The following is a 27,213-nucleotide window of genomic DNA, read 5'->3' as shown; positions in this document are numbered from 1 at the left end:
CTGATAGAAAACATCTTTCAGTGCTGCTAATATTCTTCTTGTCATAGTAGCCTATCCAGTGCAAGTCACCATTGGTCTAACCCAAACTGAGTCACAAAAATCTGGATTAGAGTACACTTGTCAGCATCTGTAGAAGGTCATGGAAATAATACCCAAGAATGGTAGCCTTTTTCAGTGAGTCAACTTGCAAAATGTGCAGACACTAGGCCTTCCATGGAGTAGGTTTGACACTCCCGCCCCAGTTTTTCAGCAGCGGTGGCAAGGGTAGTGGACACTGGGAAGTGTTTTTTGCAGTTAATGGAAAAGCATTCAGTGGTTTATACAAAAATCTTTATTGAAAAAACAGTGTATCCAACACTACAAAAGTACACAGTTAATCCCCTGAAAACAGTCTTCACTAGAGGCCTTCTGTTCAAAAGAAAAGTTATTCACCTACAACATATAATAGCTCACTTTTGGTAATCTGTAGCCTGACAAGGACATGATAGTTACTTGCATGGCTGATTTTGAAAGCCTTAATCCTAGTTTGTCATCTTCCAAGATTCCAGACAGACCAAATCATTAATTTCAAAGCCAGAGTTTGAGTCATGACCAACAACCACACATCCTATGAACATTTTTTACATTCTCTGCATCATTCTTTTAAGGTCAAGCATGGCTGATCTCATTTGTGCCAAATACTAATATTTGGATGTCAGGTACACAAATCTATGAGTTCAGTGAGGACGGAGAGAGTCAAGTCGACACCAAGTCTACCAAACACGAGTAACTTCGTTGCTATCAAATCTACATTGGGATAATTAGTACATCTGAGAACATCAACAAATGATATCAATAATGGTCTTAAAACTGTGGTATAAGGCCTTTCTGATCAGAATACAGCAAGTTTGCATTGTGCTTTATTCCAGCAAATAACTGATGGAGATGGTTGTTGGTCTAAATACTACTCCCTTTATTCAGAGTGAGCCAGTGGCTGGAAGACAACAGAATATAACTATTACATTAATGCCACGGCACTATTTGTTTACCTTGAAAAAACACCCTTCATCAAAATAAAATCACTGATCTGACAACTGAATCTGTGAATGCTGTTGCTGGATGGAACATGTTCATGCGTTTTAAAAATGCTCAAACCAAGAGACTATTATATTTACATATTAGTGTGCCTTTTCCAAGTACCCAAACAGGGCCCCTGCCTTCACATCTGTGTTCTGATCAGTGCTCTACTACATGAAGAATAACAGTCAGTTATCAATTCTCAACTTCTTCCTCTTCAACCTCATTCTCTGCTTCCTGGTCTTCATCCATGCGCTCTTCCTCCTCCTCTTCTTCCTCCCTGCTCTTGTCGTTCTCTTCCACATCGTTCTTTTTCTCCTTTGCATCTTTGCGTTTTTGTTCCGATGCCTCTTTCTTCCCCTTCTGGCCCTTCTTGTAAGCTGTATTGGAACAACATTGTTATAAAAACAGCATTCACTTAATAAGTCAGTGGTTAGCAAGGTGGACAATTGTAGTAGACACTGGCCACAATTTTCCATAGCTTTATAGAGTGCTATAAATATCCACCCAATAGGGAAAAAAGTGCATTGTTCCAATGAAGGGGAAATGAGATAAATGAGGTTTAAATGGGACAACTGGGCCTACACCCAGCAACCTCTGCTACTTATAATCCTCTGTGGTGGCAGTCACAATTAAAATGGGAAAATGTGTCAGGTTCTCTAATCAAAACAAAATGTAATACAACAAGAAGTGTCCCCATTAATTCAGAACATTGTTCCAATAGGCTAAAATGCATCAAGCAGTCTGCAAGAACTGACCACAATGCATTGCTGGGCCATTTTCAGGCCAAGCCAGCCAATGGCCATGTTTGAGAGTGTCAATACTGATCAGTTGCTGTTGAGCAGACAGACCAATCCACAAATCATAATAAGTTGTTATTTAGTGTAGATCTGTCCGTCTGCTCAGTCCATGATTAGCGACCGATTATAATTGATGCGCTCAAACACAGCCAATGTCTCCAAAACACACAGGCTGTTAAGAAATTCAATGTTGATCGGTGATGATCATTTGAATATTTACCCTCCAAAGATTCACGTAGAGGCTGCAAGAAGCGTTCAAACTCCATCTCCTCCATCGCAGACATCACATCTGTTGCATTTAGAGTTTTCCGTTTGGCTTTCATGGCAAAGTTGTTTGCACTGTTGGCAAAGGGGGGGGGGGTTCAATTAATATTATTTGTTGCACTCAGAAAGATACCTTTATATGTATATATTCCAGGTGCTGAAAGCACTAGACTGTATGGAGGTATGTATTATAAAATGGCCAATTAATAAGTGTTTATTGCATAAACCTGTTGCACCGGCACGTGTAGTTTCTCTTACCAAGATGTTGCATAGAGGACGAATACACTGGCAGCTTGAGATATGGCTCGCCTGGCTTCTTTTGACACGTTCACCCCATCTGGGAGCTATTTACAATAAAATAGTGAGAGTAGTGTTACTAGATTAGCTGGCAGTGTTGTCATTTGCAAGCACGTGTTGTCACTATACACACGAGCCGAAAGTGGACTAAAAGGAGCCTTACGTTGCTCCTTATAGTCCAACGACCTTAAAAATGTTGTTTAATAAGGATTGAATTGGCTCTGAAAACCTCACAAATACACCAGCTAAAGGTGAATTGATTTAATTGCAGTACGGTTCGAAAAGCATATATCCCTCTACTTTCATATCACATCAAAATTATTTACAAAAAAACAAAACACATTGTGTACCGTTTTAACACAGTTGCAGCTGAGAGTATTTTTCAGTGATTAAACAGAAGACTGACACCACAAACGTGTTCACACAGATAGTCAACTGTCTTCCGTCTGTTTTCCGTAAACAAACACTAACATGGAGATATGGCCGTGTGGGAACACAGACCCTATAAATAGGTGTATTCATTTAACCTTTTGTTTTTTATTATTATTTCTTGCTGATATGAAAGATACGGTCCTTATGCGTGTTAATGTTCAGAGCGTCGGGGCTCTTAACAAAACTCCCCCGTACAGAAGACGCCTTGGTCCAATGACTTGTGTAATATGGAACTGAGTCATGATCAAGGGCTATAAACACACAAGACTGAGATTTGGGTATAGGCTAGGTTCAGAATGAATCTATAATAACATTGTAGGTACCCACAAAAACACTAGCTACTCCATCCATGGTTGTTTTATGATACAGAATTTATTTACACACACCAGTTTATTAGGTACACCACCCATTCACAAAAATGGTTCATCCTACACAGTGAGTCACGTGGCTGTGGCTTGCTATATAAAAGCAGGCAGATAGGCATCCAGTTACTGTTCGCTTTAACTGAGCGTGGAATGATCGGTGCCAGGCCCGCTGGTTCCAGTATCTCAGAAACGGCTGGGCTTTTACTGAGAATGGTGCAACAAACAAAAAGCATCCAGTCAGCAGCAGTCGTGGGAGAAAACAGCTTGTTTATGAGAGGTCAAAGGAGAATGGCAAGAATCGTGCACGCTAACAGTTGGGCCAAAAACAGTAAAAATTAAAATGCAATACAACAGTGGTGTGCAGAATGGCATCTCGGATCGCACAATTCGTTGGTCCTTGTCACGGATGGGCTATTGCAGCAGATGACCAGATCGGGTTCCACTCCTATCAACTAAAAACAAGAAGCAGTGGGCACACAATCACCAACACTGAACAATTGATGCGTGGAAAACATAAAAAGCTCCCACGAATCCCGGTTCCTGTTGTGTCATGCTGATGGCAGAGTCAGGATTTCGCGTAAGCATGTCCCATGGCCACATCCTGCTTGGTGTCAACGGTGGTGTAATGGTGTGGGGAATGTTTTCCTGGCACACGTTAGGTCCCGCGATACCAATTGAGCAACGTTTGAACACCACAGCGCATCTAAACATGGTTGCTGACCAGGTGCATCCCTTCATGACTACAGAGAGGTCCGACCCGGTACTAGATGGGTGTATCTAATAAACTGGCCATTGAGTGTATATGCCATTTAGCTTCGTAAAGGTCATGGGAATGGCAGGCATTTGTCCCATTGTTGATTTACCAGTATGCTCCTATTGAAACAAAAATCTGTAGAAAATGTTCGCACTCACCGCCTCCTTGATGATGCGCGTGATAACAGCATTGGGCAGATTGAGGTCCTCGGGTCTTTCTGCCATTACTAGTTAGCTAGCTAGTTTACGCGTATTTTAACAAAACGAAATAAATACAATTGTTGCAATTGAGGCAGCCTTCGCTCTTTCTCCCCTAAATATGAGAAAAGTCGTCTTGAACTGTAAAATAGCTAGCACGTTACAATGGAATTAACGTTAGCAAAATAATCTAGCCAGCTAGCTATCATGTCCCGGCAAAAAAAAAAGACAACTGCAACAAATAAGGTATTCGTGTAACATAAGCTTGTTCACTCTGTCCAGAACTGAATAGCCTAGCAATTTTACTTTAATAACACGCGAACATGTTATTGACTTTAACTTCAAAGCTAGCAAGCTCAGAACTCTGTCACATTTGTTTTTGAGATTACTCTTTCGCGCGTATCTTCCAACCACGTGGTTCTCCTATCAACTTTCAACTTTGACCTTTATAAAAAATATATATATTTATATTTAACTTGACTTTGCGCATACCGCCTCTGTGCAAATGAACACACACACACATATATATATATATATATATATATATATATATATATATATATATATATATATATATTTTTTTTTTTAAGAAGAAGTATTTAGCTGTTGGTGGGAAGAAATGGCTAGATGCGTTTGTCAAATTGACGTCTATAAAGTTTTATCAAATGTATTTTTTGCTAACCTTAACCAAATGTTCCTAACCTGCTACGTTAATTATCCCAACCTGCCGCGTAAATTCCAACCTGCTACGAAAAGTCAATTCTGGTCAGTTTTGACTGTATCTACATTGTCAAAACCAGGAAACAGTGACACCCTGCTCATGCGCTGTAGACCTTTTAAAATTTTCACCCGATTAGACGACAATCACCACATTAAAAGGTGTGATTGGTAAAATGATTTCCTTTTAATGGGGTGATTGTCTAATCGGGTGGAATCTTGGACCCTTGACCTTTACCAGACCGTTGTGTGGCGGCCCAGGCATATTTTTGTTATTTTGGTTGTAGTGAGCACAGTCAAACAGTTGTAGAGAACGCCAGCTACCTTGGTAAAATGAATTCAACTTTGAATATCAAGATGATGTCCTCGAAAGGGTCGTGTTGCTGTGTTTACGGGTGTTCGTTGAGACCTGCAACAAACTATAAACAATTCAAGTTTTTAGATTCCCGAAAGAAAGTGGACCACTGCTATGAATAAAGATGTTTGGCTACCAACAGTAAATTCGAAGAATTTCCGTGCACGCTTAATTGCAGGTAACGTGAATGTGTTTTGTCTTATCTGCTTTCCTCTTAGTGTTTGCGAGCCTGTTAAAAAAAGCTGTCAATGTCTTTATTTACACGGTAAATTGACTGAACATGTTGGGTGCGTTTTTGACTAGATCAATTTTGTCTAGGCCAGGGGTGTCACTCATTCCTTGGAGGGCCGAGTGTATGCAAGTTTTTTTTTTCTTCCTTTCAATTAAGACCTTGACAACCAGATAAGGAGTTCCTTTCTAATTAGTGACCTTAATTCATCAGTCAAGTATAACGGTGGAGCGAAATCCCTCACACTGCCCTCCGTAGAATGAGTTTGACACGTGCATTATGGGGATAAAAAATTATCACAGGTCAAGCGGTTTCTGATGAAGTCGCCTTCAAGTTGCTTCTCACCAACTGCACCATGCAGCCATCGCCTACCTGGTAGAAGGCACTATTTGTCAACCAATTATTAGGATGTTTTTAGATGACTCACGTGAAACTGACCAAAGACATGACTAAAAAGGGACGCAACGTTACCATGATTCTAAAGCTATACAGGGGATGCAAATGAATAATTGAGACCAACCAATTAATTGTACACATTTAATAATTTTTCATTTGGAAGTGTGTCATATGGAAACCTTTATTTTGAAAATAAAAATACAGTAGCAGCTACAATTGAAGTAGGAAGTTTACATACACATTTGCCAAATACATTTTAAACTCAGTCACAATTCCTCACATAATCCTAGTAAAAATTCCCTGTCTTAGGTCAGTTAAGATCACTTTATTTTAAGAATGTGAAATATCAGAATAGTGATTTTATTTAAGCTTTTATTCCTTCATCACATTCCCAGTGGGTCAGAAGTTTACGTACACTCAATTAGTATTTGGTAGAATTTCCTTTTAAATTGTTTAACTTGGGTCAATCTTTTCGGGTAGCCTTCCACAAGCTTACCACAATAAGTTGGGTGAATTTTGACCCATTCCTCCTGAGAGAGCTGGTGTAACGGAGTCAGGTTTGTAGGCCTCCTTGCTCACACATGCTTTTTCAGTTCTCCCCACAAATGTTCTATAGGATTGAGGTCAGGGCTTTGTGATGGCCACTCCAATAGCTTGACTTTGTTGACCTTAAGCCATTTTGCCACAACTTTGGAAGTATGCTTGGGGTCATTGTCCATTTGGAAGACCCATTTGCGACCAAGCTTTAACTTACTGACCGTCTTGATGTTGCTTCAATATATCCACATAATTGTCCATCCTCTTCATCCTTTGTGAAGTGCACCAGTCCCTCCTGCAGCAAACCACCCCCACAACATGATGCTGCCACCCTTGTGCTTCACGGTTGGGATGGTGTTCCTCGGCTTGCAAGCCTCCCCCTTTTCCCTCCAGTTATATTTTTGTTTCATCAGACATTTCTCCAAAAAGTACCATCTTTGTCCCCATGTGTACTTGCAAACCGTAGTCTGGTATTTTTATGGCGGGTTTGGAGCAGTGGCTTCTTCCTTGCTGAGCGGCCTTTCAGGTTATGTCGATATAGGACTCGTTTTACTGTGGATATAGATACTTTTGTAACTGTTTCCTCCAGCATCTTCACAAGGTCCTTTGCTGTTCTGGGATTGATTCGCACTTTTCGCACCAAAATACGTTCATCTCTAGGAGACAGAACGCGTTTCCTTCCTGAGTGGTATGACGGCTGCGTGGTCCCATGGTGTTTCTACTCGCATACTATTGTTTGTACAGATGAATGTGGTACCTTCAGGCATTTGGAAATTGCTCCCAAGGATGAACCAGACTTGGCTGATTTCTTTTGATTTTCCCATGATGTCAAGCAAAGAGGCATTTAGTTTGAAGGTAGGCCTTGATATACATCCACAGGTACACATCAATTGACTCAAATGATGTCAATTAGCCTATCAGAAGCTTCTAAAGCCATGACATAATTTTCTGGAAATTTCCAAGCTGTTTAATGTGACTAGGGGGCAGTATTTTCATTTTTGGAAAAATAACATTCCCGTAGTAAATGGGATATTTTGTCAGGACACGATGCTAGAATATGCATATAATTGACAGTTTAGGATTGAAAACACTCTAAAGTTTCCAAAACTGTGTATAATAGAACTGATATTGCAGGCGAAAGCCTGAGAAATTCAATCCGGAAGTGCCTCATGTTTTGAAAGCGCTGCGTTCCAATGCGTCCCTATTGAGCAGTGAATGGGCTATCAACCAGATTACTTTTTCTCCGTATTCCCCAAGGTGTCTACAGCATTGTAACATAGGTTTACGCATTTATGTTGAAGAATACCCGTAAGCGGCTACATTGCGCAACTGGTCACCTGATGGCTCCCAGAGTGATTCTTGTGTAAAATACAGAGGTAGCCATTATTCCAATTGGTCCTACTGAAAAACCAATTGTCCCGATGGATATATTATCGAATAGACATTTGAAAAACACCTTGAGGATCGATTATAAACAAGGTTTGCCATGTTTCGGTCGATATTATGGAGCTAATTTGGAATATTTTTCGGTGTTTTCGTGACTGCAATTTCCGGGCGATTTCTCAGCCAAACGTGAAGAACAAACAGCTATTTCGCCTACAAAAATAATGTTTTTGGAAAAAAGGAACATTGGCTATCTAACTGGGAGTCTCGTGAGTGAAAACATCCGAAGCTCATCAAAGGGTAAACGATTTAATTTGATTGCTTTTCTGATTTTCATGACCAAGTTACCTGCTGCTAGCTGGACAAAATGCTATGCTAGGCTATCGATAAACTTACACATGCTTGTCTAGCTTTGGCTGTAAAGCATATTTTGAAAATCTGAGATGACAGGGTGATTAACAAAAGGCTAAGCTGTGTCTCAATATATTTCACTTTTGATTTTCATGAATAGGAATATTTTCTAGGAATATTTATGTCCGTTGCGTTATGCTAATTAGTGTCAGTCGATGATTACGCTCCCTCATGCGGGATGGGGAGTCACTAGAGGTTTAAAGGCACAGTCAACTTAGTGCATGTAAACTTCTGACCCACTGGAATTGTGATACAGTGAAATAATCTGTCTGTAACCAATTGTTGGGAATAAATACTTGTCAAGGACAATGTAGACATCCTAACCGACTTGCCAAAACTATAGTTTAACGATTCATTTGTGGAGTGGTTGAAAAACAAGTTTTAATGACTCCAACCTAAGTGTATGTTAACCTCTGACTTCAACTGTATGTTGGCTGTCAGATGCATCTCCCTTGACTTCACTCACCAACTTTCATCTACATTCAGCTTCGTTAGATGTATTCTCGAACACACCATTCTCTTTTACAGCAATGACTTGGGGAAGAGTTACAGGTGGAACTTGAGATGATTGAAAGCTAGGGATGAATAGGTCTATTGAAAAAATGTATATAATAATAATCCCCATTTAACAACCCTTAAATATATTCTCAGATTGTGGGTTGCTAGATCAGGCCTTGCAACCCAATTATGCACCCTTTACCCTGAAGTATGCACTTGTCCACTACCCCCACATGGAACTCACCTGTAAGCACAAGCCTATGCTTACACCAATCCTATGCTTTTAATTCCACGTTTGGGAGTGAACAAGTGTGCACTTCACGGAAAGCCTTGTTGTTTGCCTACATCCATCCTCTGATTTATAATAGATTGGGAGATGTTAAGGGACAAAGACAAACATCTATTGTAATAAATGGACAAAGTAAGTATTTTCATATTAAGTCAAATGTCATTACCAAATTAGTATTACATACTTTTATCTAATTACATTGCCATCCAATGCTTCTGAGCTCCTGTCTTTTGGAGAGATATAAACCACTACTTTCTATTTTCAGGTAAACCATCCAAGGATGCCGTGCACCGACATTTTGTTCCTTAACTCCCTGACAGAGATGGGGACCACGGTATGGAGAGGTACACCAGGTAATTGAATAGAGCGGCTCAGAAAGACAGCCTGCTGATGGAGGAGATTAGAGTGGCAGTGCAGCAAATGGAGGAAGCGCCTCAGTTTACCAATGTTGACATGCAACTACATTAGCATTTTGAAACTGTATATATTTGCAATCACTTCAGTCTGACACAGAGGCATAAACTTCCCAGAACACATTGTCTCATGATCTCTGCAGGTCAGAATGTTGAATATAATCACATTTGAACATACTCTACTAGTTGTATGTGTAACAGTATAACTTTAGACCGTCCCCTCGCCCACACCCGGGCGCGAACCAGGGCCCCTCTGCACGCATCAACAACAGTCACCCACGAAGCATCGTTACCCATCGTTCCACAAAAGCTGCGGCCCTTGCAGAGCAAGGGGAACTACTACTTCAAGGTCTCAGAGCAATTGACGTCACCGATTGAAACGCTATTTAGCGCGCACCACCGCTAACTAAGCTAGCCGTTTCACATCCGTTACATACGCTTGGTTCGTCCTTATGCAGTCGGAAATTTAAGACAAAAATATCCACAGGAAAACATTATTAAACCAACTTTTAAAAACGCTGGTACTGATGTGAGGCATGCACACGCAATGTAAACAGGTGCACAAGCTCTGCTATTGTTAACCACATCTTGTGCATGTATTTACAACGCAATCCTCCAATGATGGAGACAAAACCATCATTATCAGCATTTTGAAAAGTTGGTTTAATAATACTTTCCTGGGGATATTTTGTCTCAAATTTCCGACAGTGTATATACTGGGCTTGTGGCAGACAGAGGGGGTAAAGCTTTGGTTCAGCAGGGAAGCCAGAATGTTATTTTGGGAACAAAATGAGGTGTTTGCCCACAATAAGAATTACTTATGGGTGTTCCATTTTCATTTAATTGCTATAAAACTGGTCTGCTAACTGTGTGGACCAAAATATATCAAGCTGCTGTTTGAGCATGTGAATCAAGTAATTCTGAGAAGGTTGTAAAAAGAGACTAGGGGAAAGTTCCAACAGAAAATTCCCCAGTAATTCTTACCATTCTATATCTCCCCTCAACCATTGTGTTTATTTTCATGCTGGCAAGCCTCAGCAGTGTTAGTGTGTACACTTACCAAGATTATTATCTGGGAGTCCAACTGTGGCAATATTTAGATTAACACACTTTTCTCTCCAGCTGTGTCTAATGATAAGCATCAATCAATGGCATCTTAATTTAGTGGGACAGACTGCCAACTGCATTAGTGTCAATAATGAGGGTATGTCTTTGATCCTTCTTGGGAAATGTCTGAACTGTACTTGCCTGTGTGGGAATTCATTTCAAGAATGGAGTTAAATGTTAAACGTCTTGTACTGACACATTGTACTGAAATAACTTTGTGAAAAGGGCAAGGAAAATGAACTCAAGAATGTATATATTTATTTTGTGAGAAAGCAGCACAGGGAAAGGGCTGTGTTGGTTATAATATCATTACATTGTAGACTCCATGCTTTAACACATGCGCACCTGAATGTTAGATCATTTAAAGATGGGAGACTTTATTATCAGAATATAGTCCTTTTAGCAGTCTTTCATTTTTATTCCTTACACCCGGACCACACACACACACACACACACACACACACGAGGCTGGAAGCAGCACAGAGGCAGTTGCAGAGCAGGTTTGGGGTTAAGTGCCTTGCTTAAAGGGCACAATGACAGTCAGTGGCACCTGAGGTTCTGATGCCAGCAACCCTCCCATTGCCAGCTTACTCTCCCAGGTTCTTCATCATGAGCCCTGGGATTCAAACCGGCAACTATTCCTCTATTCCCAAAACAAACTGCTCTTCCATATATGGTTCTAGAGTTACCTCATTTACTAGTACAGGCTTCGAACTCTGATCTCAAGTTGTGTGTGGCCTTACCCCAAGTTTAAGAGTTCATAACAATTTGCATGTGGAATTTTCACAAGAAATCTAATCTACACATTGCAATAAAACCAGCAACAAAGGGCCGTTGTGTCATTTGCGCTCAAGCAACACACTTTACTATTTACATGACCTCAAACACTTACTTGTGGTAAGTATCATGAATTTCCATGACCTTTTTATTTTTAATAGTTTTTCAAAGTTTCCCTTTATCCAAAAGCCCTGAGGTTAATGTGATATATTTACTTAGAATGCAATGATCATTTTTAACCCTATGTTTTATTGAGCTGATGATGTCATTTTTTTCCACTCTGTCAATGGCAGGGAAGTGATGTCATGGTGAAGTGCAAAGCAGCCTTGCTTGGTTGTACAGTAAGTGTGGCTGAGAACAATAAGACTGCACTGTTAATCACCTCTCTCTTTAATTCTGCTTTGCTGTCAAAATGGTTTAGCACATCATGGCCATTCAGCTTGTGAAAACATATTGTTTAATTTTTGCATCTGTCATCTGTTGCAGGTGGCAATGTTATGGTGTTGGAGACCCCTTAAATCTAAAACGTTGTTTTAGAGAATTTTGCAGTATGTCCAACCGGCCTCACAACCTCGTCGTGTGGGCGAGCAGTTTGCTGATGTCAATGTTGTGAACAGTGTCTTATGGTGTCGGTGGGGTTATGATATTGGCATGCTACGGATAATGAACACAATTGCATTTTATCGATGGCAATTTCAATGCACAAAAATACAGTGACGAGTTCCATTGTGAGGCCCATTTTTTTTTAAATTTTTTAAATTTATTTTTATAAATGTATCTGTTACCAACCGATGCATATCTGTATTCCCAGTCATGTGAAATCCATAGATTAGGGCCTAATGCATTTATTTAAATTGACTGTTTTCCTCATATGAACTGTAACTCAAAACTTAAAATTGTTGCGTTTGATATTTTTCAGTATAATTCTAGATGATATGTAAGGAAGGATGCATATACATCATTATAAGGGTTTAATATGTGCAAGAGTATCTCTTTAAAGGTTCATGTTCTAAGGAAAACGCATAATAATAGCTTAAACACAATTCCTGGAACTACTCACCATTTTCTCAAATCTTCACACACAATTTTAAAAACTCACCCAACGGTACAACCATCTAACTTCTGGGTCCCAATTCAAACTTTGCCCTCAGACAACACACACAAGCTGTCAAATGCAGACTACATGACTGTTACACACTGGAGGGATTAATTCAAAACACTGCTACCAAAATGTTTAGAATAGCTTTTCAGATAAAATCACAGCACTGCCTATCCAGATAACCCTTTCAGGAACACCCTGGAGAGAACTTAAACAGTACTGTAATAAATACCTCTTACATTAGTGGATAAGGGAATACTACTGGATATGCTGTTTTGGTCAAAAACCTGACCTTTGAAATGTTACACTGACGAAACATGTAAGGAAGAGTCCATGCACAGTAAAATACCCCATTTCCAAAAGCTTTATTTCCAAATGTACAGGTTACTCAGCGTCTCAGGTCTGGGTCTGGCCATAATATCTCATCAATGTCACACATTGTTTTCTCTTGCCAGGCAGTGTGGGAAAAATGCCCTTGTGTGCCTTAGAAAACCCTGGATAGACTCCACAGACACATCACCACAGGTGTCCACCATTACGTCCAGGATGTTTTGCTGTGCGTAGGGTTTACAGTCAAACACTCTCCACCGCCATGCTGAGAGAAATTCCTCAATCGGATTCAGAAATGGGGAATATGCTGGCAAAATAAGAACTGTGAACCTGGGGTGGTCATTGAACAAGGCGCCAACCAGAGCAGACCAATGGAAACTCCCTTAATCCCAAATGACAACATATTTGGCTTGCTCTGGTTGCCCTGCTCCCCTTCCTGTTGTGGAATGTTAATATGCAGCTGATCTAGAAATTGAAGGAGTTGTGCCGTGTTGTATGGACCCACTTTGACATGGCGGTGGAGGACGCCAGGACTGCTGATGGCTGCACATAGGGTGACGTTGCCCCCTCTGGCCAGGAACTTGTATGATAGCACGGTGACCAATGATGTTGCCCCCTCTGGCCAGGAACTTGTATGATGGCATGGTGACCAATGATGTTGCCCCCTCTGGCCAGGAACTTGTATGATAGCACGGTGACCAATGATGTTGCCCCCTCTGGCCAGGAACTTGTATGATAGCACGGTGACCAATGATGTTGCCCCCTCTGGCCAGGAACTTGTATGATAGCACGGTGACCAATGATGTTGCCCCCTCTGGCCAGGAACTTGTATGATAGCACGGTGACCAATGATGTTGCCCCCTCTGGCCAGGAACTTGTATGATAGCACGGTGACCAATGATGTTGCCCCCTCTGGCCAGGAACTTGTATGATAGCACGGTGACCAATGATGTTGCCCCCTCTGGCCAGGAACTTGTATGATAGCACGGTGACCAATGCACCGCCTTTTGTTAGGTTGAACCCTACCTCGTCGATAAAGGTGTACTCCTGTGGGTCTGCCATGGCATCCAGCTCAAAGATTCTCTACAGAAGTAAAACATTTGTTTTTACTCTACTACAAATACAGTACTGTAGTGTACAACTGTACTGGAATGAAAGATTGTGTACTGCAGTTACAGTATCACATTACTATACAGTTCTGTATTTGATTTGCTGGATAGATGAGCCATACTCTACATACTGTAAAAAGTCTACAATATAGCAATTACCTGCACATATTGGAATCGTTGCTCCTTAACTATTTGAATTCCTTTCAAAAGGCACACGGTTGTCCTTATGTGGTTCTTCTGAACGATCCGGTCAATGGTGGAAATGCTGATGCTGTCAATTCCTTGGAACACTACCTGGTCTTCAACTATTTGGGTTTGAATTTACCTCTAACAGATGACATTATTACCAATAATCATCATATTCACCAGGGCAGTCTCCTGCTCAGCTGTGAGAAATCTCCGCCTACCTCCAATAGATGGCCACCTCTCAGTTCTGCAAAAAATTAAAATGGACCATTACTGACCTATGGTCATCCAGTACTGACCTATGTTCATCCATTACTGTGGTAAAAACTACACTGAGAACAAAGTGGAGATTCAGTCTATATGCACTACAACATTACATGTATCACAGTAACAACAAGGCAAATGACCTGTTTTCCCTTCTGAAAGTACGGACAATGGATGCAACTATGTAACGGCTTAGGTTGGGTTCCACTAGCTGTCCAGTTTCTGTCGTAGTCCTCACATGTATGAGCACATGATGAACTAGGGTGGCATGGATTTCATCTGAGATGACTTGTTGTTGTCTTCCTCTGTTGTCTTTCAACTTCGGCATTGTTAGGATCCATTGTTCCAAAGCACATGGACATGCCTCTAGGCCCTGTGTTAATCATTTTGAGGATTAGTGTTTGCACCTGGAGGAAGGTGTGCTCTTTGAGTTTAGGTTGTGATGACTTGAGTAAATTATATTGAGAGCACGTGTTTGCTGAATATAGTACAATTAATGATTTATTTGGCCACCTTGTGTGTAAGGTTTTGCAGAAAGCGTTTTGAATATTGAACCGTGTGGAAACGGGTGAATAGTGTTTACGGTTATGGGAAATGTGTGTGCGTTTTTGGTAATGACGTAAGGGTATGTGTTTTTGTGCTAATGGAACCAGTTTTTGTGTTTTAAGTAATCGATAAAAACTGTAATAGATACACAATGAGTAACTTGGCTAAATACAAGGGGTAATGAGTCGATGTGCTGGGGTACGAGGTAATTGAGGTAGATACAGTTGAAGTCGGAAGTTTACATACACCTTAGCCAAATACATTTAAACTCAGTTTTTCACAATTCCTGACATTTAATTCTAGTAAAAATTCCCTGTCTTAGGTCAGTTAGGATCACCACTTTTTATTTTAAGAATGTGAAATGTCAGAATAATAGTAGAGAGAATAATTTATTTCAGCTTTTATTTCTTTCATCACATTCCCAGTGGGTCAGAAGTTTACATACACTCAATTAGTATTTGGTAGCATTGCCTTAAACAATTTCAACCTCGGTCAAACGTTTTGGGTAACCTTCCACAAGCTTCCCACAATAAGTTGGGTGAATTTTGTCCAATTCCTCCTGACAGAGCTGGTGTAACTGAGTCAGGTTTGTAGGCCTCCTTGCTCACACACGTTCTGCCCAAAAATGTTCTATAGGATTGAGGTCAGGGCTTTGTGATGGCCACTCCCATACCTTGACTTTGTTGTCCTTTAAGCCATTTTGCCACAACTTTGGATGTATGCTTGGGGGTCATTATCCATTTGGAAAACCCATTAGCAACCAAGCTTTAACTTCCTGATTGATGTCTTGAGATGTTGCTTCAATATATCCTCAGAATTGTCCTTCCTCTTGATGCCATGTATTTTGTGAAGTGCACCAGTCCCTCCTGCAGCAAAGCACCTCCACAACATGATGCTGCCACCCCCGTGCTTCACGGTTGGGATGTTGTTCTTCGGCTTGCAAGCCTCCCCCTTTTTCCTCCAAACATAATGATGGTCATTATGGCCAAACAGTTCTATTTTTGTTTCATCAGGCCAGAGGACATTTCTCCAAAAGTACGATCTTTGTCCCCATGTGTACTTGCAAACCGTAGTCTGGCATTTTTATGGCGGTTTTGGAGCTTCCCTGCTGAGCAGCCTTTCAGGTTATGTCAATATAGGACACGTTTTACTGTGGATATAGATACTTTTGTACATGTTTCCTCCAGTATCATCACAAGGTATTTTGCTGCTGTTCTGGGATTGATTTTCACTTTTCACACCAAAGTACTTTTTATCTCTAGGAGACAGAACGCGTCTCCTTCCTGAGCGGTATGACGGCTGCGTGGTCCCATGGTGTTTACACTTGCGTACTATTGTTTGTACAGATGAACGTGGTACCTTCAGGCGTTTGGAAATGGCTCCCAAGGATGATCCAGACCTGTGAAGTCTACAATTTATTTGGCTGATTTCTTTTGATTTTCCCATGATGTCAAGCAAAGAGGCACTGAGTTTGAACGTAGGAATTTAAATGCATCCTCAGGTACACCTCCAATTGACGTCAATTAGCCTATCAGAAGCTTCTAAAGCCACAACATAATTTTCTGGAATTTTTCAAGCTGTTTAAAGGCACAGTCAACTTAGTGTAGGTAAACTTCTGACCCACTAGAATTGTGATACAGTGAATTATAAGTGAAATAATCTCTGTAAACAATTGATGGAAAAATTACTTGTGTTATGCACAAAGAAGATGTCCTAACCGACTTGCCAAAACTATAGTTTGTTAACAAGCAATTTGTGGAGTGGTTGAAAAACGAGTTTTAATGACTCCAACCTAAGTGTTTGTAAACTTCCGACTTCAACTGTATGTACATATAGCTAGGAATAAAATGACAGATTGCAAGCAGTAGCAGCGGTGTATGTGATGAGTTAGTGCAAAAAAGCGATACAGATTGTAAGTGTAGCTATTTGGTTAACTAACTATTTTGAGGTCTAATGGCTTGGGGGTAGAAGCTGTTCATGGTCTTGTTACTTCCAGACTTGGTGCGTTGGTACCGATTTGCTGTGTGGTGGCAGAGAGAACAGTCTATGACTTGGGTGGCTGGAGTCTTTGAGAATTCCTCTAACACGTTTGGTATAGAGGTCCTGGATGGCAGGGAGCTCGGCCCCAGTGATGTAATGGGCCATCCGCACTAACCTCTGTAGCCTTTGCGGTCAGATGCTAAGCAGTTGCCATACCAGGCGGTGATGCAGCCAGTCAAGATGCTCTCAATGGTGTAGCTGTAGAACCTTTTGAGGATTGGAGGGCCCTCTTCATGATTTGAGGTGTTGTCGTGCCTTCTTCACAACTGTGTTGGTGTGTTTGGTCCTGATGGATCCTTTGTGATGTGTTGTCCTGGCACCACACTACCAGGTCTGAACTCACCGTAGGCTGTCTCGTTGTCAGTGATGTGCATGGCCACGCAGTCATGGGTGAACGGGGAGTACAGGAGAGTACTAAGCACACACCCCTGATGGGCCCCTGTGTTGATGGTCAGCGTGGCAGATGTGTTGTTGCCTACCTTCACCACCTGGGGGTGGCCGTCAGGGGACTAAGCACACTCCCCTGAAAACCTCTGTAAATGTATTCCGTTTTCTTCTGTTTTCCTTTATATGATCTCTTTATGTTGATTTTATTGTACTCACAATCAAAAATCCAGTGAAAAACAAATGTGCTATAACTTCAATAAAGGATCAACGGTTCAAACATGATTAGTCAGTAATCCAATGAAGCTGATAAAACATGACATTTTGCCTGTAAAGATGAATAGGGCTGATACTTCCTTACTACTCTGAGGTAATTTCAGACAAATATCTATGATAAACAGGAACTTGGACTGTAAAAGCTGAGGCACAGCAACAGCGAAGAAAACACAGATAGCGGAATGGCAGTCTTGGTGTGCAGGTTAGCATTTTTTCGTTATGAAACTTGTTCTGGCGGCAGCGCTGCAGAGTGGTCACTAGCTGGCACAACCACAAAGTTGTATAGTTCGATTTTAAACGTACACTCTTAGAAAAAAGGTTCTATCTACAACCTAAAATGTTCTTTGGCTATCCCCATAGGAGAACCCTTTTTGGTTCCAGGTAGAACCCTTTTGGGTTCAATGAAGAGAGTTCTACCAAGAACCAAAAAGGGTTCGCCTATGGGGATAGCCGAAGAACCGTTTTTCCTAAGAGTGTAACCTTACATTTAATTAATTTTTACAATATAGCCAATTTTGACTTTGCAGCTGACCTATCAAAGTGGAAATCACTCAGTTCTTCCTCCAGGACAGACTCCTGACAATAAACATCAACCTTCTCTTGGTAGTTGTGTGACTGGGCTCTCTTGTCTGAGTCATTGGGCCCAATGTTGTGCAGGCATAGGACAACAATGGAAATTAAATCCTTAGTGATTCCCTAGACAACATGGGTGTCCTGATCGATCCCTTGACGAACCGAGCAGAAAAAACAATCTCCCTGGAAGACATCATCGCGATGCAGATTAAGATTGCAGACATGGAAGCCACCGAGGACACAAAGCATGAAGAATAACATCTAAAGAATGACAATGCAGGTAATGTAAAATTGAATATCAGGTACCAATTTGGCTATGACTTCAAAGGGATGAATTGTTGTTATCAATGGGGATTGGTCTTAGAATAGATGTCACGGCTGTCGAATGAACTAGACAATCCCCCAAAAAACAACCGTGAAGCTAAAGGCTATAGTGCCAACAAACAAAGACAGGTGGGAAAAAGGGCTGCCTAAGTATGGTTCCCAACGATAGACAACGATAGACAGCTGTCCCTGATTGAGAACCATACCCAGCCAAAACAAAGAAATACAAAACATAGAATGCCCACCCAAATCACACCCTGACCAAACCAAAATAGAGACATAAAAAGCTCTCTACGGTCAGGGCATGACAATAGATTGATGTACCTTATATTTTTGTAGTTCTGGAATTGAAGCTGAAGCTGTTGGATTCCAAGTTGGTATCCCTGCAGAGAGAGACTGAGGGTAGGATAATGTAGTCATTTTGGTTTTTTTGAGAAGTAGTCAGAATAAGTTTGAATAGTTCTCAACCATTGGTGTTCATTTCATTACAGTTCAAGTGAACGAGATGGACCAGCTGAAGAAAAATAATCAATGTGAGTGTATTGTATGTATCCCAGTTACATATGCATATAAAAGCATACTACCACTAAAGGAACAAGGAATCATCAGTAGTATTTATATAATTCATACAAAAATCTATTTAGAGTCAAACCCTATTGATTGTCTCACACATTTTATATAAGGGCTCAATGCAGTCTGTATCACTGACATGTTAGCTTGCGTGATAGAAATGTCAGTTCATTTCAGATTAAGCTGACATTTTATTTAACTTTTATTTAACCAGGTAGGCCAGTTGAGAACAAGTTCTCATTTACAACTGCGACCTGGCCAAGATAAAGCAAAGTAGTGCGACACAAACAACACAGAGTTACACATGGAATAAACAAATGTACAGTCAATAACACTATAGAAAAGTCTATATACAGTGTGTGCAAATGAAGTAAGATTAGGGAGGTAAGGCATTACATAGGCCATAGTGGTGAAGTAATAACAATTTGGCAATTAAACACTAGAGTGATAGATGAGCAGAAGATGAATGTGCAAGTAGAGATACTGGGGTGCAAATGAGCAACAAAAAAATGGGGATGAGGTAGTTGGGTGGGCTATTTACAGATGGCAGCGTGAGTGAAGGATGCTTTGTTGCGAAATGGGAAGCCGATTCTAGATTTAATTTTGGATTGGAGATGCTTTGATGTGAATCTGGAAGGAGAGTTTACAGTCTAACCAGACACCTATAATATGTGGACAACTACAAATACCTACATCAGAACCGTCCAGAGTACTGATGCTAGACGGGCGGGCAGGTGCGGGCAGCGATCGGTTGAAGAGCATACATTTAGTTTTACTTGCAATTAAGAGCAGTTGGAGGCCACAGAAGGAGAGTTGTATGGCATTGAAGCTTGTCTCATTGCAGCGTTTACCATAAATGCAGTCTCCGCTAACCTTTGTGTATGTTTGTGAGTGTGTGGACACGTATGCATGACAATCCTAATCTCTCAATTCTTCCCACTGAGATAGGTAACTTCTGAGCACCAGTGAGAGGAATCTATTGCTTTACCTTAAGCTGCTTCAAACACAATGACTACATAATGAATGTGCACTTGATGAAGGACTGAGTTGCTGGTGTTTATGATCACAGTGCTCCTGGCGGGGGAGATGGGTGACCAACGGAGTTACCGTGTTGTTGTGTTTGGGGAACAGATCTATGCTTTCTTAATTAGCAGGACACATGTCATTGGTTATGACCTACAAACCACCTTCAATGGTTTTCTTCTGTACCCCATGTGAGGAAAAAGCTGGTAGAGGCAAAGAGCCATCCCAAATAAATTTGATTCACAGAAAGTTACCACAATGTTTTCTTTCTGTTCTGTGTAAGTTTGTTTTTGAACATTTTGTTCTAGCTGGGATATACAGTAACTCTGTACAATTAATATCACATGCCATAATTGAAGTCCTTTGGTAATTATGTCTGTCTGTGTGGTACCGTGTAGCTCAGTTGGTAGAGCATAGCGCTCGCAATGCCAGGATTGTGGGTTCGATTCCCAAGGGGGATCAGAATGGGGGAAAGTATAAAAATGGATGCACTCACTACTGTAAATTGCTCTGGATTAGAGCGTCTGCTAAATTACTAATATGTACATGGTACAGGTGGGAGACCTGTACCATTATTCTATTGTATGTTCATACATTTTTGTTGCAAATGCATTTTGTGAATGATGAAATGCAGTGAGGCCTATGTCTGTTACAGATTTAGTTGTGTTTGGGTACATCTTGTTACTGAGTGACATCATTCCAGATGACAACACCAGGTGTCACTAATGACTGGAAGCAAAGGGGATCTGAGAATTACGGGACCATGGTAACTGCCAGTCCCAAATCCACCCTACTGCAGGCTATAATGTTGTAAACTATAGCTGCGAAATGCAGAAAACAGACACATTTATAAACAACAGGTGTACTCGTAAATGTATAGACTAATGTTCTTCTTTTACCCACAGTCATCTTTTTACATATATATTTTTTGACAATCTACCAATACCCAAGAATAAGTAGCAATGAGTAGGTAGTATGTGTGTTACACCCTACTGGAAATGAAATGTGCATGACGTGAAGCATAGATCTGTGTTGGTTTACATAGCACATTTGAGGAGAAACATCTGTGCTAATGTCTTCTGTCATTTTATGAAAAAAATTATGTTCTCTACTCCTCTTGGGGAATTCAAGCAAAGTGCCAGTGGCATCACCATAGCAACTGTCCTAATGACCGCAGAGTGAGTCTGTAAACAAACCAACAACACACATTTTCGTTAAGTGATTAGTCTAACTCAAGTCCACTCCTTATTATGTCACTTAGATACAGTGGGCTCGGTGACGTTTTGAGTGTTGTGACATGTTATGGTACTTTATCATAGACTCAAAGCTGTTTAGAAGGGATGGACTGGTTTTCTAGACAAAATGTATTCAGGATTCAATGACGAGCACTCTGCGAACAGCATTCATAAGTACTGTACATTGCACATTTTGCAAGTGGCACTATATTTCTCCCATAACTTTATTTTTTTTAGATTTGATCTTATTCCACCCAGCTCCTATAGTGATAAGAATATGAAACCCTAACAATATAGGTTATCTTTGCTATGGAAAATAAGGAAGAAACCCTTGCAGGAACAAGATGTTTGAGGGGGGAATTGCCATCCTCGTCTGGTTCAACAAAAGTTGAGCACTCACAATGCCTTGCCCTGTGGAATTGTCCAGCAGGACAAAGAGGACCTCGGATCATTGCTCCACACGTTCTTTCCATGCCCTGGATGCTGCTGGGAACCATTTAGTAAACCACAGCCCTTAACAGGTTTTCCATCAAACAGTATCAAGAGGTCCTCCCTCCTGCTGTTTTTTTCCTCTCTCTCACAGACCCATCCTAACTGCAGTAACGTCTCAAGCAGGATGATGTAAACTTTTCCCTCCTTTTTCACCACAATGCTACCTTTTCCCCTGCACCCTCAGTACCCACAATGCACCATTGAGTGAGGATAGGCCTTTCAGAACAAACCCCCCTAAGTATGCTTTAATTTTCTTTCTCTCTCTCATACACAGACACACACACACACACTAATGATCGTTCCTTGAGCTTATGTTGAGTCTTTGAACCAGAGCTTTGAACTAAGGGAGGGGTATGTCAACCAAGTGACAACATGGAGAACATTTTTATGAAGCCTCTGCCACCAGTTTAATGCCTCCACCATGCCTCCTTTATTTATTTCATAATTAGAAAACAATGGTAATTACGCCTCGTAAATTGTTATGAGATTCCACAATAAAAGCCCAATGCTGGTCACTTAAGTCTTCCTTTGATGATTATATTCAATATGGAACAATGGAAAAATTGGGGAGCGCCCTACCAGTGTTTAAATTGTCATTCCAAAACCGCCTGATGATTTTAGAATGGCCTCTTTAAAACCAAAAAGCTTTATACGATCCTTGTAGTTATTCTCATTAAGTCCAATGATTTATGCTAGTGTAGTTTGAGGGTTTTGTGTCATTCTGGCTGAATGATTCAGTGTGACTGGATCAGCAATACATGAATTAGTTGAGTTATAGTAGATGACATCAGTAGAGTTACCCGGTAGGCACTCCACTATCCAATCAGAATAGCCTACAGGGAAGCTGATTTTAAATAACAACTCATTAAATAATCTTACAGTATACTAAGTTAGATGTATAGGCCCATTTGATCGATTACGTGCATGGAGAGGGAATTGTATTATATTACTGATATTACTGTGATATTACTCACTATTAATGTTGATTTGAGGAAGATAAAAGAAGCCCAACCTAGAAATAACATCTTTGTATCATCTTAACTTCGCACGCCTGCTTATTTGACGTTCTCTCCCGTCTAGCCGTTCCTCAGGAGAGAAAGGAAGTCTGAAATCACTTCCTCCCCCACCTTCTGCAGAGACTAGGTTGAATAGAAACAGGAAGATCTGTTCATCAACCAACTTCAATACATATACTCAGGACGCGGGCTGACTGAACAAAAATCCTAAATAAGCTCGTTACTGTCTGTACATTTGTCTGGCGTAAAATATCTGCTGCGGAAATCCCAGAGGGGTCAAATAAAGGATTTTCAAGGCCCACCCTGACAACGAAGACAAAATGGCCACCAAAAGATACTTTGTTCATCAGGGAGAAATATTATGCATTTCAGCTGATTTAAGAGAAACAGTCAGGGTCTGTGACCGTGAGACCTTTCAAGCCACCTCAGACCAGCAGGTTGTGGTTGGAAATACTATCTGTAGACAACATGTACTGTTGATGTGTATGACTTGAATATTTAAATGGCTGTCTGGTGGGAGCATTTTCAAATCTCTAAGTGAACTGAAAAAGTGTTAAAAAATAATAATAATTGTGCTGAAACTACACATCACTAGAGTAGATCTTGTATGACACTGATCTAGGCTGAACTGGGCCAAACATCAAGGCTGAACTAGGCCAAACTTCAAGGCTGATCTGGGGCCAAACATCTGTCCTAAAGATGGAGGAGAAGTATTTTATTTTGGTTACCACAATTTGAAACCCATAAAATCGCAGCCAAACTTGCCTGTGCATTAAATTCTCCCCTATAGCGGCAGCTGTCTTGAGAAAGTGGAGCATGAGATTACACTGTAGGCTGTTGTTCACCAATCTGAGTGAACAGCAAAGACGCTAGCCAAAATCGATCTCTTCAAAATTAATTTATGTCCGAGCTGGCTTGGCAGTCTAATAAAGAAAACATTTCCATTTAAACAACTATTGTTTCTAATGGGAAAACAAGGTTGCCCTCTTTTAACTGTATGTTGTTACACAGAGCTACACCAGAGTGTTATTTTTCCTGTTGAAAGGTAAAGGCCTCTCGCTGCGTGTTTCCTCGCGGAATGCTCTGGACGTCCTGTGGTCAACCTAGCCTTGTACCTTTACCGTGTCTTGGCGTGTATCGCAGCGCCACACCAACATTTAGCTTTCCTCAGGATGGGATGGTTGACGTGGGTGTCAGCGGGCAAACAGAGAGGGCACCACACAGCTTGGCACTGCGAGGACCCAGTCCAACTGGTATTGGAGCATGTCCATTTTGGAACAGGCTTCATCACAGGCTTAGGCAGCCAAGCATTAAAGAGCAAATGTGAAATGAATATTCCATGTAAACATGACCACTTGGCCAGTCCAGTTGCACTGGTGCAGGTAAGCTGTTACCCCCTGGGCCACATTGTGAGGCTTTTGTGTGTAGAAGATGTGAAACTTACCGGTAGCATGTTGGTTGGAGTACATCGGTGACATCAATCCGCCTACCCATCCATCTAGTCGTTCATTGATTTTGGCGTATTAAATGTGATGGCTGAGAAGACAAGTTCATGTGAAACATACATCAAAGTCCATATCTGCCTCGTCCTGAGGCCTCCCCAGGTGGCATATTGAACTATGGCAACAGCGTTTACAAGGCAGTTAGCAGGGGAACTACAGCAGGAGAGATGCCATCAGCACAGTCGCCTCTTACAATCCTCCCACCACACACATTCTCCTCAGGACCCTCGACCTAGAAACCCCACCAGAGCCTGGGAACGAGTGGGGGGTCGTGTGTATGTGTATGAGTGTCTCTGAGACACATTCCAATGTTTTGATCCAAGGAAGTCGTCTGTAGCCCCAGTCAAAGGTGCTTGCTTTCCTCCCCTAATGAGAAGTCCCAAGGCCATACAGAGAGACATTGAGCTTAGCAATGCCCTCAAAGAAAAGCGAGTGCTTGGTGTTAACAAACTCTCCGCTTTTGAATCCCCCGGCGAGTGAATGGGACATCTGTGTTCCATACTGGACTGTAGGTGGGGCGCTGGCCCTCTCTCTGAAATACTAAACAAACAAACCAACTGACGGTGGGAGGACGATGCCCACCGATGCCTGGCTGCCCCTGCTGATGCTACAACAGCTTCACCCCTGCTACAACAGCTACACGTTTGCCCTCTCCCTCGGTGCCAAGTTGGGCTGCGAGGTAGTGAAGGACTTCAACATGCTGGACAGGAATACATGTTTCTGTGTTTAATATATCAGTGTATATGCTTACTGTTTTCATGTCATCCTTGATATTGTTTGAATTACTCCATCCAAAACATTATATATTTTTAAGGTGAACATACTAAGTATGTTTTTATAAATTTTATTTAACCTTTATTTAACTAGGCAAGTCAGTTAAGTACAAATTCTTATTTACAATGACGGCCTACCCCTGCCAAACCCGGACGACGCTGGGCCAATTGTGTGCCCCCCTATGGGACACCCAATCATGGCCGGTTGTGATACAGCCTGGAATGGAATCAGGGTCTGTAGTGACACCTCCAGCACTGAGATGCAGTGCCTTAGACCGCTGTGATACAGCCTGCAATCAAACCAGGGTCTGTAGTGACACCTCTAGCACTGAGATGCAGTGCCTTAGACCACTGTGATACAGTCTGGAATCAAACCAGGGTCTGTAGTGACACCTCTAGCACTGAGATGCAGTGCCTTAGACCACTGCTTCGATCGGGAGCCCATTATACGTTACATCATATGCAGTTGGTAACTGAGGTTTTGGAAGGTTTATATTATGTGCTGGTATGTTTCTTGATCAGTAGTAGAGGATAGCTCTATGTTCCCCTGTGTAGGTGCTTTCTCTCTCTATCTGCATCCCTCTCTCAATCTCTCTCTCTCATGCTAATGGATGCTTCAGAGCTCCATGTCGCCCTCTCAGCCAAACCCACAGAGGCCGACTCCGTTAAGTAGATACTCCTCTTTCATCTCTCCCTCCCTCTAACATAACGTCCTCTGTTGACCTCAACCTCACCATCAGCTCCAACCCTTTAAGTCCTTTAACCTTTTGGTGTGTCTGTTTGTTTGTGTTTTGTGTGTATTTAGTCCAGTAAGAGTGAATGGGGAGCAGTATACAGTATAAAGTCGAAAGTTTACATACACCTTAGCCAAATACATTTTCACAATTCCTGACATTTAACCCTAGTAAATATTCCCTGTCTTAGGTCAGTTAAGATCACCACTTTATTTTAAGAATATGAAATGTCAGAATAATAGTAGAGAGAATTATTTATGATTTCTTTCTTTCATTACATTCCCAGTGGAATGGAAAAGGTCAGAAGTTTGCATACACTCAATTAGTATTTGGTAGCATTGCCTTTAAATTGTTTAACTTGGGTCAAATGTTTTGGATAGCCTTCCACAAACTTCCCACAATAAATTGGGTGAATTTTGGCCCATTCCTCCTGACAGCTGGTGTAACTGAGTCAGGCTTGCTCACACACACTTTTTCAATTCTGCCCACAAATGTTCTATAGGATTGACGTCAGGGCTTTGTGATGGCCACCCCAATACCTTGACTTTGTTGTCCTTAAGCCATTTTGCCACAACTTTGGAAGTATGCTTTGGGTCATTGTCCATTTGGAAGACCCATTTGCGACCAAGCTTTAACTTGAGATGTTGCTTCAATATATCCACATTATTGTCCATCCTCATGATGCCATCTATTTTGTGAAGTGCATCAGTCCCTCCTGCAGCAAAGCACCCCCACAACATGATGCTGTCACCCCCGTGCTTCACGGTTGGGATGGTGTTTTTTGGCTTCCAAGCCTCCCCCTTTTCCCTCCAAACATAACGATGGTCATTCTAACCAAACAGTTCAATTTTTGTTTCATCAGACCAGAGGACATTTCTCTAAAAAGTACGATCTTTGTCCCCATGTGCAGTTGCAAACCGTAGTCTGGCTTTTTTGGGCGGTTTTGGAGCAGTGGCTTCTTCCTTGCTGAACAGCCTTTCAGGTTATGTCAATATAGGACTCGTTTTACTGTGGATATAGTTACTTTTGTATCTGTTTCCTCCAGCATCTTCACAGGGTCCTTTGCTGCTGTTCTGGAATTGATTTGCACTTTTCGCACCAAAATATGTTCATCTCTAGGAGACAGAACGCGTCTCCTACCTGAGCGGTATGATGGCTGTGTGGTCCCATGGTGTTTATACTAGCGTACTATTGTTTGTACAGATGAACGTAGTACCTTCAGGCGTTTGGAAATTGCGCCCAAGGATGAACCAGACTTGTGGATGTCTACCATTTTTTTCTGAGGTCTTGGCTGATTTCTTTTGATTTTCCCATGATGTCAAGCAAAGAGGCACTGAGTTTGAACGTGGGCCTTGAAATACATCCACAGGTACACCTCCAAGTAAACAAGGTACACCTGAGAAAATAATATGGCCACAATGCAGGTTATACATCTGGGTCCTTGAGCTTGACCATTGCAG

The 27,213-nt window shown here is 41.4% G+C and overlaps 1 protein-coding gene and 2 long non-coding RNA genes across 4 annotated transcripts; 1 reads left to right on the top strand and 2 right to left on the bottom strand.

Moving 5' to 3' along the window:
• Window positions 1-313: 313 nt before the first annotated feature.
• Window positions 314-4,957, bottom strand: pole3 (polymerase (DNA directed), epsilon 3 (p17 subunit)). Its single transcript, XM_020457999.2, has 4 exons — window positions 4,127-4,957; window positions 2,379-2,464; window positions 2,077-2,195; window positions 314-1,436 (listed from the first exon to the last, which is right to left on the bottom strand). The coding sequence occupies exons 1-4, from the start codon at window positions 4,190-4,192 to the stop codon at window positions 1,252-1,254; spliced, it is 456 nt and encodes a 151-aa protein (XP_020313588.1). The 5' UTR covers window positions 4,193-4,957; the 3' UTR covers window positions 314-1,251.
• LOC109868849 (uncharacterized) lies at window positions 4,869-12,073 on the top strand. Of its 2 annotated transcripts, XR_004204985.1 has the most exons (5): window positions 4,869-5,415; window positions 9,060-9,112; window positions 9,246-9,333; window positions 11,571-11,618; window positions 11,764-12,073. It is a non-coding gene; the product is annotated as an uncharacterized LOC109868849 (long non-coding RNA). The 2 variants fall into 2 exon arrangements; XR_002251951.2 differs by lacking the exon at window positions 9,060-9,112 and having other exon boundaries at window positions 11,764-12,071.
• Window positions 12,074-12,185: 112 nt separating this feature from the next.
• On the bottom strand, window positions 12,186-14,676 carry LOC109868122 (uncharacterized). Its single transcript, XR_002251882.2, has 3 exons — window positions 14,409-14,676; window positions 13,975-14,248; window positions 12,186-13,789 (listed from the first exon to the last, which is right to left on the bottom strand). It is a non-coding gene; the product is annotated as an uncharacterized LOC109868122 (long non-coding RNA).
• Window positions 14,677-27,213: the final 12,537 nt, after the last annotated feature.

This window comes from Oncorhynchus kisutch, linkage group LG23, assembly GCF_002021735.2.
Source record: "Oncorhynchus kisutch isolate 150728-3 linkage group LG23, Okis_V2, whole genome shotgun sequence".
Classification (NCBI taxonomy): Eukaryota; Metazoa; Chordata; class Actinopteri; order Salmoniformes; family Salmonidae; genus Oncorhynchus; species Oncorhynchus kisutch.
Note: the sequence above shows the minus strand (reverse complement) of the source record. Positions and strands in the feature narration are given on the sequence as shown.

What these genes read in the sequence shown, in the direction of transcription:
- pole3 (XM_020457999.2), bottom strand. Translation starts at nt 4,192, where the DNA reads ATGGCAGAAAGACCCGAGGACCTCAATCTGCCCAATGCTGTTATCACG. An exon ending in CGCGCATCATCAAGGAGGCG is followed by an intron (nt 2,465 to 4,126) that starts GTGAGTGCGAAC and finishes TATTGTAAATAG; the next exon opens with CTCCCAGATGGGGTGAACGT. An exon ending in TCTACGTGAATCTTTGGAGG is followed by an intron (nt 1,437 to 2,076) that starts GTAAATATTCAA and finishes GTTCCAATACAG; the next exon opens with CTTACAAGAAGGGCCAGAAG.